Below are 13,750 nucleotides of genomic sequence, written 5' to 3'. Positions count from 1 at the left end.
TTGTCGATGGCGAAGTTCGGGGAGCCGAGACTGGAGACGGGCAGGGCCGGAGCGAGTTCGCAGGGCCCCGGGGGCACCCGTCGGGACGTCTGCAGCCCGCGCCAGAACCCGCGCTGAGATGCCGGAACCCCAGGACTATGGGTGCCGTGGCGAGCCCGGAATTCCGGGAACGGAGCACAAATGGGCGAAGACCACAACTCCCGATGTGCACCGCGGCCGGGGCGCGTTCTAGTCCCGGCTTGTCTCCTCATTCTTTCCGGTTCTTAAGATGAAGAGTGCTGTCTGGGAACTGCTTACTGGTAATTACAGACAGACTGTAAGCTTCTGTGGTGTCGCGGCGGCTCACAGGAGCTCACGGGGTGCCTCCTGTTCGTCTGCTGGGTCTCTGCGGCATCGCGGAACTCACCGTCCGAACGCCCGGGTTTCCATGGGGACACTAAGTGTTGACGGACGCTGTGGCGCGGCAGTTTAATTCTCCGGCGGCGGCTGACTGAGCGGGACGAAATGGTCTTGACGGGGCTCATCGGGAAACTCGGTAACAGTCTGGGCTGCCCCTCGCTCCCGTCCCCTTCCTGTCGTGGCCACTTGCTAGGAATAGCCGTGTAGCATTCTCGAGGCCGGCCCACCCCCAGACGGCTTCCTCTCGTCCCGGCCTCGCTGGGGCAGCCCCCTGGGGACCCATCTCGGGTTTCGTGTCAACTCAGCAGTTCGCGTCCCGAACGCACCGGAGGCCGCCTGTGAAAAACCCGGTGTATTTCCCTCTTCGCCCTGCCCTCGTCCCCCGCGTAACCAGCCGAGCGGTCGGGTAAATCCGGGTGGGCGTCTCTTCGGAGGTGGGCGACACCCCGCGGGCTGTGTTTTGACAGGGCACCGGCTGGCCGAGATCCGGGAGCGCGCGCTCAGGAGCCTCCTGTGCAAGCTGGAGCTCGGCCTGGTGGGCTGCGACGACCTCGCCCGGGAGAGGCTGCTGTGCCTGCACCTGCTGGGCTGGTTCAACTTCCCGTCCGTCCCGGGGAAGGAGGAGGCTCTCCGCCTGCTGAACAGACTGGTGAAGGTAGGATTGTTCTGAGGTAAAATCAGACGAGCGAGTGTTTCCTGGTCATTTAGTTGTAGCCCTTTTTTTTTTTTTTTAAGATTTTATTTATTTATTTGATAGAGAGAGATCCCAAGTAGGCAGAGAAAGAGGGAGGAAGCAGGCTCCCTGCCAAGCAGAGAGCCTGATGCGGGGCTCGATCCCAGGACCCTGAGATCATGACCTGAGCCGAAGGCAGAGGCTTAACCCACTGAGCCACCCAGGCGCCCTAGTTGTAGCCCTTTTTGGGGAGAGTGAAGTAATTACAGCTTTTTTTTTTTTTCTTCTTAAACTAATGAGAGATGTTGAAGCTCAACTTCCCTTTCTCTTACTCGTAACGTTGCCTCTCACTGTCTCTTCTGCGCTCTCTGGGATACCAACTTCTGGGTGTGGTGGGGTCTGATTCTTCGGAATCCTCTTTGGACGTTGGTAAATTGGTCCTCCTGTTTCTCGTTCGTTCTGCTGTTTGGTTATTAATAATTGGATGTGTCTGCATGAAGGAGAACGTGTTTAGAGTTCACGGTGCAGACCACGAATAAGACGACCTTACGTGCGTGAAATTGCGCTTTCTGTATCTGCTTTTCAGGTTTATGGTCCTCAGCCGGTGTTGAGAGTAGTTGTCAGGGTTCAGATGCCGAGAGTGCTAGCGTAGCCTTTCCAAACGAGGTCCTGTGCAGTCGGAGGGGATTGGTACTTTGGAAATTTTGGGCTGGAGGTAGGAGAGGGGAGGGTCAAAGTCCATGGCGAGCGGCAATCCACTTACTAAGTAACATGGGAGTTTATAGGGTGCGTTTCTAGTGCCCCGCGTCTGGGCTTTTCAGAAGTGTTACACGTGGTCTACGTATGTCTCTATAAATCCATTTCGTATACGTGGAAGTTCTTTACTTTCCCCCATGTCAGTACAAGATTTATTTATTTTTTTATTTATTTTTAAATATTTTTAAAAATATTTTATTTATTTATTTGACAGAGAGAGAGAGGTCACAAGTAGGCAGAGAGGCAGGCAGAGAGAGAGGGGGAAGCAGGCTCCCCACTGAGCAGAAAGCCCGATGCGGGGCTCGATCCCAGGACCCTGAGATCATGACCTGAGCCGAAGGCAGAGGCCCAAACCACTGAGCCACCCAGGCGCCCCCAAGATTTATTTTTTAAAAAGAACGTGTAGAATACTAAGAATAATTTCATGCTTTTGTTGCTGTAAGACAGAATGTAGAAATCTTGGTACCTATGGTTGTTCTCAAGACTCTCCTCTTCTTGTTTCAGTATCCCGCAGCCGTCCAGCATTTGGTTGATCTTGGTGCAGTCGAGTTCTTATCTAAACTTCGTCCTAACGTGGCGCCCAATCTGCAGGCCGAAATCGACGGCATTCTGGATGGACTTTTTATTCTTCCTTCAGAAGATGCCGCACTATGTTCCGCATCTTACCAAACCGGACAAACTGGTAGCTCTCTGGAATCAATCTGATGCTTTCTGTTAAAATAGAAATGTGTTGGTTCTCGGGGTTAATTCTTTTTTTTTTTTTAAAGATTTTATTTATTTATTTGACAGAGAGAGATCACAAGTAGGCAGAGAGGCAGGCAGAGAGAGTGAGAGGGAAGCAGGCTCCCTGCCGAGCAGAGAGCCCGATGCGGGACTCGATCCCAGGACCCTGAAATCATGACCTGAGCCAAAGGCAGCGGCTTAAACCACTGAGCCACCCAGGCGCCCCTCTTGGGGTTAATTCTAAAGAGAGGGACCTGAGGTTAAAAAAAAAAGAGAGATCATTTTCATTAACATACATGAGCTTGACATTCCCCCTTCCCCCACGGTTATTCAGAGGAGGATTCATTTGTATTTGTTGCTTTTTTGGTCAAGGGGCCTAAAAAATGCCAGAGATTTTCTTTTTTGAGATTAGTTTGCCATATTACTTCTGCAGTAATAACAAATTATCAACAATAACAATAGTAATATTGTGTTCCCATTCTAATTGCAACTGAACGGCAGAATATATAATCACATGTGACAGAATTGTCAAAGGTACTGAAAGAGTGCTTGATTCCTTTGTTTTTTTGTTTTTTTTTTTTTTTGTTTTTGACAACTTTTAACTATTAATGAAGGTTAATATCTTTACTAATGAAGGTATTAATGAAGATACTAATATGGTTGAAGTGTCAGGAACTACATAATTGGAATAAGAGAGAGGAAGGAGATGGACTAGGAAGCAGAGATGAGCCCTTGAATAAATACTTTGTAACAGATTCTTTATGTATGTTGTGGATATTTTCATTCTAACAAATAGTTGTATTTGCTAAACCATAAAAGGGAGGGGAATCTCCCCCCCAAAACTGTCTCAGCATTTATACTTTTTTCCTCTATAGGAAGACTCTTCAGATGAACAAATTACTATAATTTTTCTAGTTTTTGAAATGACTGTAAAACTTAAGAGAAAAGATTAATATTTGAAAAAAGTAAATTTTGCTTTTAACAAATAAGGAACCAATAATACAGTAATATATATTTTCTTATCAGAATTGCCACAACAACCTGAAATCTTAATAGGATATTTTCCTCAAGACAAAAGTAATTTCCAGCAGATGGAAGTGTCTCCACGACCAATGGGTGTGTATATGTATAGAGAAGTAGATCCCGTTAACCGGGTAAATCAGAAATTCGTGTGCTTTTCTTTGTTGTTGTAAAGACATTGTAAGAACTTACATGTTTCAGCACTGAACCGAATGTTTCAGTTTCCTAAAATTAGGATGTGGAGTCTAAATAGTAGCATTTTACGTTCTCGTACCTGCAGTGGAGCGACTCTGGAGGTGGCTGGCGATGGTGGCAGTACTTCTGAGCGCACTGAGCACAGATCTGTCCCGAATGGCGCCGTGCACTGCTACTTGTCTTGGTATTTGTTCTCCAGCCCACTAAGTGGTATTATTCATCCAGTTACTCAAGCCAAAGACTCAGGACCGTTTGCGTTTCTTCATTTGTCTTTATCCCAGCATCCACTTGATTGAAGAGTTCGATTTAGGGCCTCTTTCTCTCCCTGGAGTCTCATCCAGGTCTTCTCTTGTCTGGCTATGTCTCTGCTCACATGTTACCTCTTTGGAGAGACCTTCCTGAGGATGCCTGCCAGTGATCACTTTCTGTCTATGTCTAATTTTCTTCCTAACACACATCATAATCTGAAATTACATATTTGTTACCTCTTTTTGTTTTCCTTCTTATAAGTTTAATGATAGTGGTGAACACTGCTTTATCCCCAGTGAGCAGAATGATGCCCAGAACTTCCTGGGCACTCAGTATGTATTCTCTGAATGAATGAATGAATCTTCTCTGGAGTCCCAGTGAAATTGATAGTGTTATATTTCCATTTTACTGATGAAGGCCCTGAGGCTTAGAAAGGATAAAACCTTTGTTCTGGGTGATGTAGTTAGGGAATAATTAAGTAAGTGTGTACCTGACAGTTTATTATCTGCACAGTTGAAATGAAAAGGTTGTATCCAGGGTGTATCTGCTCATGTCAAGTATTCAGTTTATCTCCGTTTGGAAGCCCTCCGTTAATAACATGCTTCCATAGAAACTCTCTGGTTGGATAACAGCATGAGAAAGACCTGCAGACTTGTTTAGCTGTTGAAATACTTCACCTTCTCTTTCTGTACAAGTTCTGTTAGACTTGTTAGGGAGCCTCAGTTTTTGAGATGGTAGTTTCTTGTGTTCATGATTAAGAGGCTTCGCTGAGTGACTGAGAGAGACATCTGAAGGGAGAGAGATAGGCCTAGGTCTGGGAAGGTGGGCGCTTGAGTGCAGCTGTGGAAACCTCAGGGACCGTTGAGATGGTGATATTTTGTTCTGTGAGTTGCAGTTCGTGGATTGGCGATATGGCTTATTTTGGTCACATCTTTTTGTATGTGGTATAAGTCTGTCCTTCATTCCACCCCCCTTTAACTTTTCTGTTAGAAAATAAATCCTGCTTGGATCTTAGCACTTTTGAAAGAAACAACTGTGCTATATTTGGGAATTTAATAATGCTGTTATCTAAATTCAGTGATTTCATGCTCTTTTCAAAGCATTTGGCAGAAAGAATATTTGCCACTTGGAAGGGTTTATGTAGATACTAGATACTGCTTCTCAGCATTGCTGCCTTAACTTGTACAACATGAGATTCGTTAAAAAATAATTTGAATGGGGTAGTTCAACACTGTTGGTTTCTCAGATTTCTTTTCATCTCGAGTGGTGATATTTGATCTGCAACCTTATGGTCTTCAAGTCATCTTCAAAGAGGTTTAAATATCTAACACCATTGAGGATATTTGAACATGACTAATTAAATATAGTGTCTGATTATGTTTATATCATTTTTAATTTCTAAATTAAAAATCTCCAAATGCCAGTTCCTTTATGTTAAATTTAAGCTCTGTGTTTTGGTTAGCCACAGGGTAAAATAGAAAATGTAATTGAAGCTCTAAATGTCTTTCAGTATTGGTTTGTATTTATGCCATTCTAATAATATATGGTTCTGTGTAAATTATGAAGACAGAACTCTGTTATTTATCTTGTTAGGGAACAAATTTGCAGCTGACCTTATTTGGTATATTTTAGGTCACTGTAACATGTAACTGTAAGATGTAATGTAAGATGTAACTTTATTTGAGGACTTGTTTTAAGGGTGAAGCTGTATTCTTAGCATTGTGAGTCTCTCCGCATTGCCTTTGATCCCTTAAATTTTGCTGTTCCATTAACAGTAAATCAGACCGTGAAGTGTTTGAAGTTTTCTACATTTCCTTGGCTACCCCTGACTACAACAGACAGACATGTTCTCTCCTCTAATGAAAGGTACGGTACCTGATGTGTGTCATGTGTTTTGGTTCATTTGCAGCCATTAAATCTGGTTGCCATTACTGTACATTTTCACCAGGAAAAAACATACTAAATGGCTGTGAAAGGTAGTAATGGGAATATATAAATGATTTTCACTGTTTCAAAAAGCAAGTCAGAAATTTCCTATTTGCCATTATCTGGCTACACATCAAGATTTTGCTTTTGTTTTGTTTTTGTGGTTGGGATCTTGTATGCTTCTTGGTGGTAGGAATCATCTCTCATTGACCAGATTCTCTGATTGGCCATTGCTTATGCCCTTTGTTAATAAAAATGGAAAAAGATTAAACATAAGTATAGTATTTTTTTAGTGGACAGTATATTCAGTTGGCAGTATAAAGACCAGCTTGCTAGAGTTAGGACTAGATAAACAGTTGGATGCTATTAAATGCTTTTTGATGCTGGCACTTCCACGGCATCAGTAGATTCTCGGAACAACATATTGAAGAGGTAGAGACCATGTGGGAAAGCGGCAGGGGTGGTTTTGATGTCAGCTCTGAGGCAGGCCTCAAGGAGGAGCTGTGATTTCTAGTACACACCTCTGGATGGCAGGTGGCGGACTGGAGCTGGGCTGAGAGAGGGGGTATAAATTCTTGGGGTGGGAGGTAAACAATTGCCGAATCCCTGGGGGGCACATACTGTCTGAGATGGTGAGGGGTGTCCTCTCAGATAAGAGGAGAATCCCAGCTTGATTCACTGGGCCAAGGAAGAGCAGTAAGGAATTTAATTTCTAGAATTAACTTTATACTTGTTCTTACATTTTCTGTCATTTAGCAGATTTTGTTGCATTCTGTGCCCTTTGACTTCACTGATTTCATTTTGAGCACTGTGATAGTCTTTGCATACAGCGGTGGATACTGTGTAGTGCCAGCCTTGAGGAGGGTCAGTGGGGTATAGAAGGTCAGCATGCAGTTGCCATAGTACCAAATGTAGGCATATGGAGGAAGGACCTACCCAGAGTTCTTGATTAGCGAAAAGATCCAGGAAGGCTAGGTAGAGTCATTATGCTACTAGGTTGCTTAGAGTCTGGTATACATAAACTTTTTAAAAATAACTAATGCTATTTACTTATTTATTTGTTTTGAGTAGCTCTTTAAGAAGTAGTAACCACACTTTAATTTGGAACACCTGTGAACTATTGAAGGATGTAATCATGCAAGATTTTCCTGCTGAAATTTTCCTTCAAAGGCCAAAAATTGTTCAGGTATGTATCCTCTGTAATTGTTTTAGATTTTGAAATAGAGAACTTTTTTTTTTTTTTTAGAGATTTTATTTATTTGACAGAGACACAGCAAAAGAGAGACATAAGCAGGGGGAGTAGGAGAGGGAGAAGCAGGCTTTCCACCACGCAGAGAGCGCAGTGTGGGGCCCAAACCCAGGACCCTGGGATCATGACCTGAGCTGAAGGCAGATGCTTAATGACTGAGCTGGACACCCCAAAATAGAGAAGTTTTTTATAGTGAAACAAATTTTGGAAAGTAGGAGTTCTTGGGAAGGCGTATACTGTATTTAAAAAAATGAAGTATTTGGTTCCTTAATCACTTCTGCTCCAACTTCTTTGGATAGTGGTAGTTCTTCGAATAGGAGGTAGTCTTGTTTGACACATACAGGTCCAGTTTGACCACCTTGAATTTACCTTTTATGGATCACTTAAAGAGGAGAATAGACTTTGGAAATTGAGATTTGACAGCAGTAACGTTCTTCTTCTTCTTTTTTAAATAAAGATTTTATTTATTTATTTGACAGAGACATGGCGAGAGAGGGAATGCGGTGAGTGAGTGGGAGAGGGAGAAGCAGGCCTCCTGCTGAGCGGGATCCTGATGCAGGGCTTGATCCCAGGACCTGGGCTCATGACCTGAGTTGAGGACAGACGTCTAATGACTGAGCCACTCAGGTGCCCCACCAGTAACCTTAGCAGTGAGAATAGCATTGCTTTTTGAGTATCTGGGATGTGTAAGGTGCAGTGTTAGATGCTGTGGAAATAGAGAGTAGTGAGCAGTTCAGATGGATTCTTTACAGTCTAGTATAGTAGAGCTTGGGATCTGGGGTCTGGGATCGTGGCGAAGCCACAGCTGCTGATAATGCCCCAGCACCCTCACTCCGCAATCCCAGGGCTGGAGTGGGTGCCTCTGAATGGCAACTACTAATACATACTGTTGCAGTTGTCGAAAGATAGCAGAGGAAAAGCTGTTAGTTGCCAAAAGGTGGCAAAATGATTTAGCTGTTTGAGATGCTGAAGGCTTGCTGTGATTTTTAAAAAGTGGTATAGCTTAATGTTCCGAATGGGGAATAATTCATGTGTTCTCTCAGAGTAGGTACTCAGCCAACAGATTTTAGATATAACAAACACTATTTAAATTTTGTTTTGTCCCTTCTTCTTGCATTATGCTAAGTCATTTTTGCCTATTTCTTGTTTCTTGTTTCATAGATATTTTTCAAGTTATTTTATTTCCTTTGGCTTTTCATTTGACCTTATTTAAAGTCCACACCCACCTTCCTTTGATCATTTTCCTTGCTGTTCTTTATTTCAGAGCCTTTTATCTCTGTTGAAACTGGCCTTTGGAGGAGATGGAAAACATCGCCTGGCGTTACAGTCCGTGTCTTGCTTGCAGCAGCTGTGCACATACTTAAGAAACAGACTTAACTTTCACCGAGATCCAGGTTTTTTCTCGAGTAAACAAGGTATTTGTTTATTTATTCATTAGTCACTGGTGGTATTTGCAGATGCTTCTGAGTACTCCCTATTATACTTACTGTACAAATTTTCATAAACCTCTCATTCCTAAATGTAATTAAATGATCATCTTTGAAAACCAGTTGTGTGTTTGACAGAACCTCTCCTGCTCCCATCCTCTTTTTTGTGATAGCAGTCATTGGCAAGATGTTTTTCTTTTCTCTTATGCGTACAGTGTTGTTGGAAGCTAGGGACCAGAATCCCGAGTTCAGCTATTCATGTGGGACCGTGGGCATTTTATAAAGTTACTTGTATTAGTAGATTGTTTGGTTTGAAAAAGAACAATTTGTATTTTTTAATAAATCCTTGTTTAACATTTGGTATATTTAGTTAATTAATTTATTTTAAAATAATCTCTGCACCCAACATGGGAGTTGAACTCACAGTCCCAGGATCAAGAGTTGCATGTACTACCTACCGAGCCAGCCAGGTGCCCTTAATTTGTATTTTATGAAAACTGTTTTTATGCAACTTGTGATGTAGAGTAGTTATAATGTATTAATGGTGCCAGACTTTTAAGGGAGAAAGCACCACCTAATGGCCAAATAGAGCACTAGACCGACTCTGTCAAAACACTATTTCTGTGCGCTTTTGCTTTGAAAGTTGAATGTTAAATTACAGCGATTTGTCATCATGCTTCACAGTTAATCCCTATTCTGTTCAGAGTTTCACTGGCCCTGTACTACTTGCATACTTATGCTATATATTAATTTTATTATATATCTCAGGGTGTAGGGTTCCTCATTAACATTCTTGAGCTAGAGCATTTTGCAAATGACTGATAACAGAGATCTGCAGGTCCCCATATTTCATCAGAATTAGAGTTATAATGTTGATAAAAATAGTATCATTGAAGATTTATTCATGTATTGAATGTTTATTTATCACCAACTATATGCCAGCTGATGTTCTAGGCTCTGTGGGATATAACACCAAACAAGGCAGATGAGGTCCCCACCCTTCTGAGCTTATCCATGAGAAGGTTGGAGACAGTTAGTAAACAAGTTTGTTTCGGGTCAGAAGTGCTCGAAGGAAATAAGAAGGGTCACGTGACTGAAGGTGACCAGGGAACCGCAGCTTACCTGGATAGGATTGGCAGGGAGACCCTGTCAGAGGAGGTGACCTGAAGGGTGAGAAAGAACCATCCACCTGAGCTGCAGAACAGTGTTCCTGGCTGGTTGGGGGCCTTGGAAATGAGGCGACCTGCCTGAGGAAAGGAAGCCAGGCTGGTGTGTGAGTGGATGCATTAAGCGGGATATGGGGCATAAGGAGGGACTGGGGTGAGATCAGAGAGGTAGCCAGGGACCAAAGTGCTTTGGGATTTGTAGATCTTGGGAAGCGTTTCATATTTTCTTTGCTGTGCAGTGAGAAAGCTGGGGAACTTTCTTTTTTCCTCTGCAGATGCCTTTATTTTACTTAATTCCATAAAAAAATGGTAAAATATGTATAGCATAAAATCTGCCATCATAGCCATTTAGAAGTGTGCAATTCTGTTGGCATTAATTGCTTTCACACTCTTGTGCAACCATCACCATTATCTGTTCTCAAGCGTTTATGACTCTACGTAGAAGATCTGGGACTGTACCCGGGCTCTTCATGTCCCCTTCTCTCTGCAGCACCTCGCCTGTGTTCTGTCTCTAAATTTGTCTGTTCTTGGTACCTCATACAAGCGGAGTCATACAGTGTTTGTCCTTTTGTGTCTGGCTCGTTTCACTGAGCGTTGTGTTCTCAGGGTTCGTCCATGCTTCAGCTGTGTCACAACTTCGTTCCTTTTTCTGGATGAATAATGTTCCACTGTGTGGATATGCCACATTTGGCTTATTCGTTATTCTGTTGAGGGACACTTGTGTCGTTCTTACCCTTTGGCTCTTGTGAATAATGTTTTGGTAAATATCGGCATATCTGCTTGAGCCCGTTTTCAGTTCTGCTGGGTGGAATTGCTGGGTCGTGTTAATTCTACACTTAGCTGTCTGAGGAACAGCGAAACTTTGCCACAGTGGCTGTCTCATTTTACATCCCCCCTGGCAACCTGTGAGGCTTCCAGTTTCTTCACATGCTGTCAACACTTGTTATTTTCCCATTTTATCTTATTTCATTTATTTGTCTTTAAAAGATTTTATTTATTTGAGAGAGATCACACAAGAGAGAGCACAAGCAGGGAGGAGGAGTAGAGAGAGCAGGGAAGAGGGGTAGAGAGAGCAGGGAGTCGACTCGGGACTCTATCCCAGTACCCTGAAAAGGCAGCTCAGTATCTGAGCTGAAGGCAGATGCTTCACTGACTGAGCCAACCAGGCGCCCCGTTTTCCCTTTTTAAAAACATAGTCAACCTAGTAGGTGTGAGGTGGTAGGTATTTCATTGTGGTTCTGATTTATTTGCCTGAAGACTCAGTAGTCTTAATGACTAGTGATTTGAATGACTTTAAAGACTAGTGATTTCCTAGTGACTTTTTACATGCAGACCAGCCATTTGTGTATCTTCTTTGGGAAACTGTCTTTTTAAGTCTTTGCCCGTTTTCTAAATTGTATGTTTTTTGTTTTTCATTTTTAAGATTTTATTTACTTATTTTATTACTTTTTTAAAGATTTATTTATTTGAGAGAGAGAGAGATAGTGAGCACAGATAGGCAGAAGGGAGAGGGAGAAGCAGACTCCCTGCTAAGCAGGGAGCCTAACGCAGGGCTCAATCCCAGGACCCTGGGATCGAGACCCGAGCTGAAGACAGCTGCTTAACCACCTGAGCTGCCCCTTATTTACTTATTTTAGAGAGAGGGAGAGCGTTGTGGGAGGTTTGGGGGGAGAGGGGGGCAGAAAGAGAGAGAAAATCTCAAGCAGATTCCTTGCTGAGCATGGAGCCAGAGGTGAGACTTGACCTTATGACCATGAGATCGTGACCTGAGCCAAAATCAAGAGCTGGAAGCCCAACCGACTGAGACATCCAGGTGCCCGTGGTTTTTTGAGTTTTGTTTGTTTGTTTGTTTGTTTTCTTGTTGAGTTTTAGGAGTTCTTTATATACCCTGATTTTAAGTCTATTTTAGATACATGATCCGCAAATATTTTTTTTTAGTCTATAGGTTTTCAGTTTCTTGATAATGTCCTTTGATGCACAAAAGTTTTTGATTTTGATGAAGTCCAGTTTATCTTTGTTTTCTTTGGTCCTGTTTTTGGTTTCATGTCAAAGGACGTATTGCCGATCCAAGATCATGAAGATTTGCCTCTATATTTTCTGCTAAGAGCTTTATGGTTTTAACTCTCATATTTAGGTTTATTTTTTGAGTTCCTTTTTACATTGGTTTCAGTTCATTTTTGAGTTCAATTTTTTTTAAAAGATTTTATTTATGTATTTGACAGACAGAGATCACAAGTGGGCAGAGAGGCAGGCTGGGGCCAGGGGAAGCAGGCTTCCTGCTGAGCAGAGAGGCTGATGTGGGGCTCCATCCCAGGACCCTGGGATCATGACCTGAGCCAAAGGCAGAGACTTAACCTACTGAGCCACCAGGTGCCCCTTGATTTCATTTTTTTTTTTTTTTAAGATTTATTTATTTATTTATTTGACAGACAAAGATCATGAGTAGGCAGAGAGGCAGGCAGAGAAAGAGGAGGAAGCAGGCTCCCCATCAAGCAGAGAGCCCGATGCGGGGCTCGATCCCAGGACCCTGGGTCCATGACCCGAGCTGAAGGCAGAGGCTTTAAGCCACTGAGCCACCCAGGCACCCCTTTGATTTCATTTATATATGTGCTTTGAGATGGGGTTTCTCGTAGAATTTTGAGCGGGGGAGTGCATGACCTTTTATTCTGCTTTGGCAGTCCTGGATGTTGTAAGTCAGTTATGCTGGCTAGAAGGCTACACGTAATCAGGTCAGTTAGTTATAAATCTAAATGTGCTAAGTGAATACTTGCAGAAAATGTCGACCTTTACTTTTACCCCAGTAGAAGTGTTTCTACTGTCTTAACTTTGTTAAGGTTTTTTGGAAGGATGACATATAAAAGCTGTATAATCATCATTTGTTGCTACTGAGGGATAATTTCATTCTTTTTTCCCCCTCAGATACAGTTTCCCAAAATTCTTCTTTGTCTTACTGTCATGAAGTTAGAGTTATTCATCAGTCCCAGAATCCTTCTCCAGGAAGCAGTAGTCCCCGCCCTTCTGTGGTTGGACGCACAGGCCAGCGACCCAGAGGAGATGGCCAGGATTGGGATGCCGTGTCTTCCAGGTGACCGCTGAAAACCCAGTTAACGTGTGTGTGTGTGTTTTAATCTCAGAGGGAGATTAATAATTTTTCTCTGTCTTGTCTTTCGGAGCACTACCACAAGTATTGGCCTTGTGTTGAATCAGTGGTTTTCATACTTTTTTGACCATGACCCACAGTAAGAAATCATATTACAGGGGCGCCTGGGTGGCTCAGTGGCTTAAAGCCTCTGCCTTCGGCTCAGGTCATGATCCCAGGGTTCTGGGATCGAGCTCCGCATGGGGCTCTCTGCTCTGCAGACAGCCTGCTTCCTCCTCTCTCTCTCTGCCTGCCTCTCTGCCTACTTGTGATCTCTGTCTGTTGAATAAATAAATAAAATCTTTAAAAAAAAAAAGAAATCATATTACATTCAACTCAATATGCCATACACAGTCGTATGCTTTTACATATGTGTGTATGTATGTTTGCGTGTGTGTACACCTGTGTGTGTGTCCCTTTCAAAAAGATGCTCACAAAGTAGTACTTTGATTCCATATGCTACATAGTCAATTATATTTTCTGTTCTTTTTTATTTCATTAAAAAAATAATGAAGATTCTGGCCTCTTAAATTGTTTTTTTCAGCCACAGATGAAATGTGATCTAGTTTAAAAGCATAGCTTTAAATGATAGATACATTTTGATGGTATTTCAAACCCTCATATGTAAATTTAATCATAATTTAAATGCATCAGCACTACTATTAAAGGGAATGATTAGAGACTATAAAAGATTCCTTTCCAATGCACAATTTACAGAATTTTACTTATTTATTTATTTATTTATTTATTTATTTTTAAAGATTTTTTATTTATTTATTTGACAGAGAGAGATCACAAGTAGATAGAGAGGCAGGCACAGAGAGAGAG

The 13,750-nt window shown here is 42.5% G+C and overlaps 1 protein-coding gene across 4 annotated transcripts in view; it reads left to right on the top strand.

The window, feature by feature from the left end:
* Positions 1-246: 246 nt before the first annotated feature.
* The window catches only part of RTTN (rotatin), a 159,165-nt gene continuing 145,661 nt past the window's right edge, over positions 247-13,750 (top strand). For 2 of the 4 annotated variants that reach the window (XR_006821086.1, XM_046025693.1), the window contains exons 1-8: positions 247-535; positions 867-1,054; positions 2,333-2,510; positions 3,578-3,667; positions 5,791-5,881; positions 7,013-7,127; positions 8,455-8,605; positions 12,703-12,868. Coding sequence is in view for 3 of the 4 variants with exons in the window: in XM_046025693.1 (XP_045881649.1) it covers positions 505-535; positions 867-1,054; positions 2,333-2,510; positions 3,578-3,667; positions 5,791-5,881; positions 7,013-7,127; positions 8,455-8,605; positions 12,703-12,868 (1,010 nt within the window). In the remaining variant the exon portion in view is untranslated. The remainder of the gene's footprint in view (positions 536-866; positions 1,055-2,332; positions 2,511-3,577; positions 3,668-5,790; positions 5,882-7,012; positions 7,128-8,454; positions 8,606-12,702; positions 12,869-13,750) is intronic. The other 2 variants (XM_046025692.1, XM_046025691.1) reach the window with 1 other exon arrangement.

The sequence above is a fragment of the Meles meles genome, chromosome 12 (assembly GCF_922984935.1).
Source record: "Meles meles chromosome 12, mMelMel3.1 paternal haplotype, whole genome shotgun sequence".
Taxonomy (NCBI): Eukaryota; Metazoa; Chordata; class Mammalia; order Carnivora; family Mustelidae; genus Meles; species Meles meles.
The sequence above is the reverse complement of the archived record's forward strand: the minus strand, read 5'-3'. Positions and strand labels throughout refer to the sequence as shown.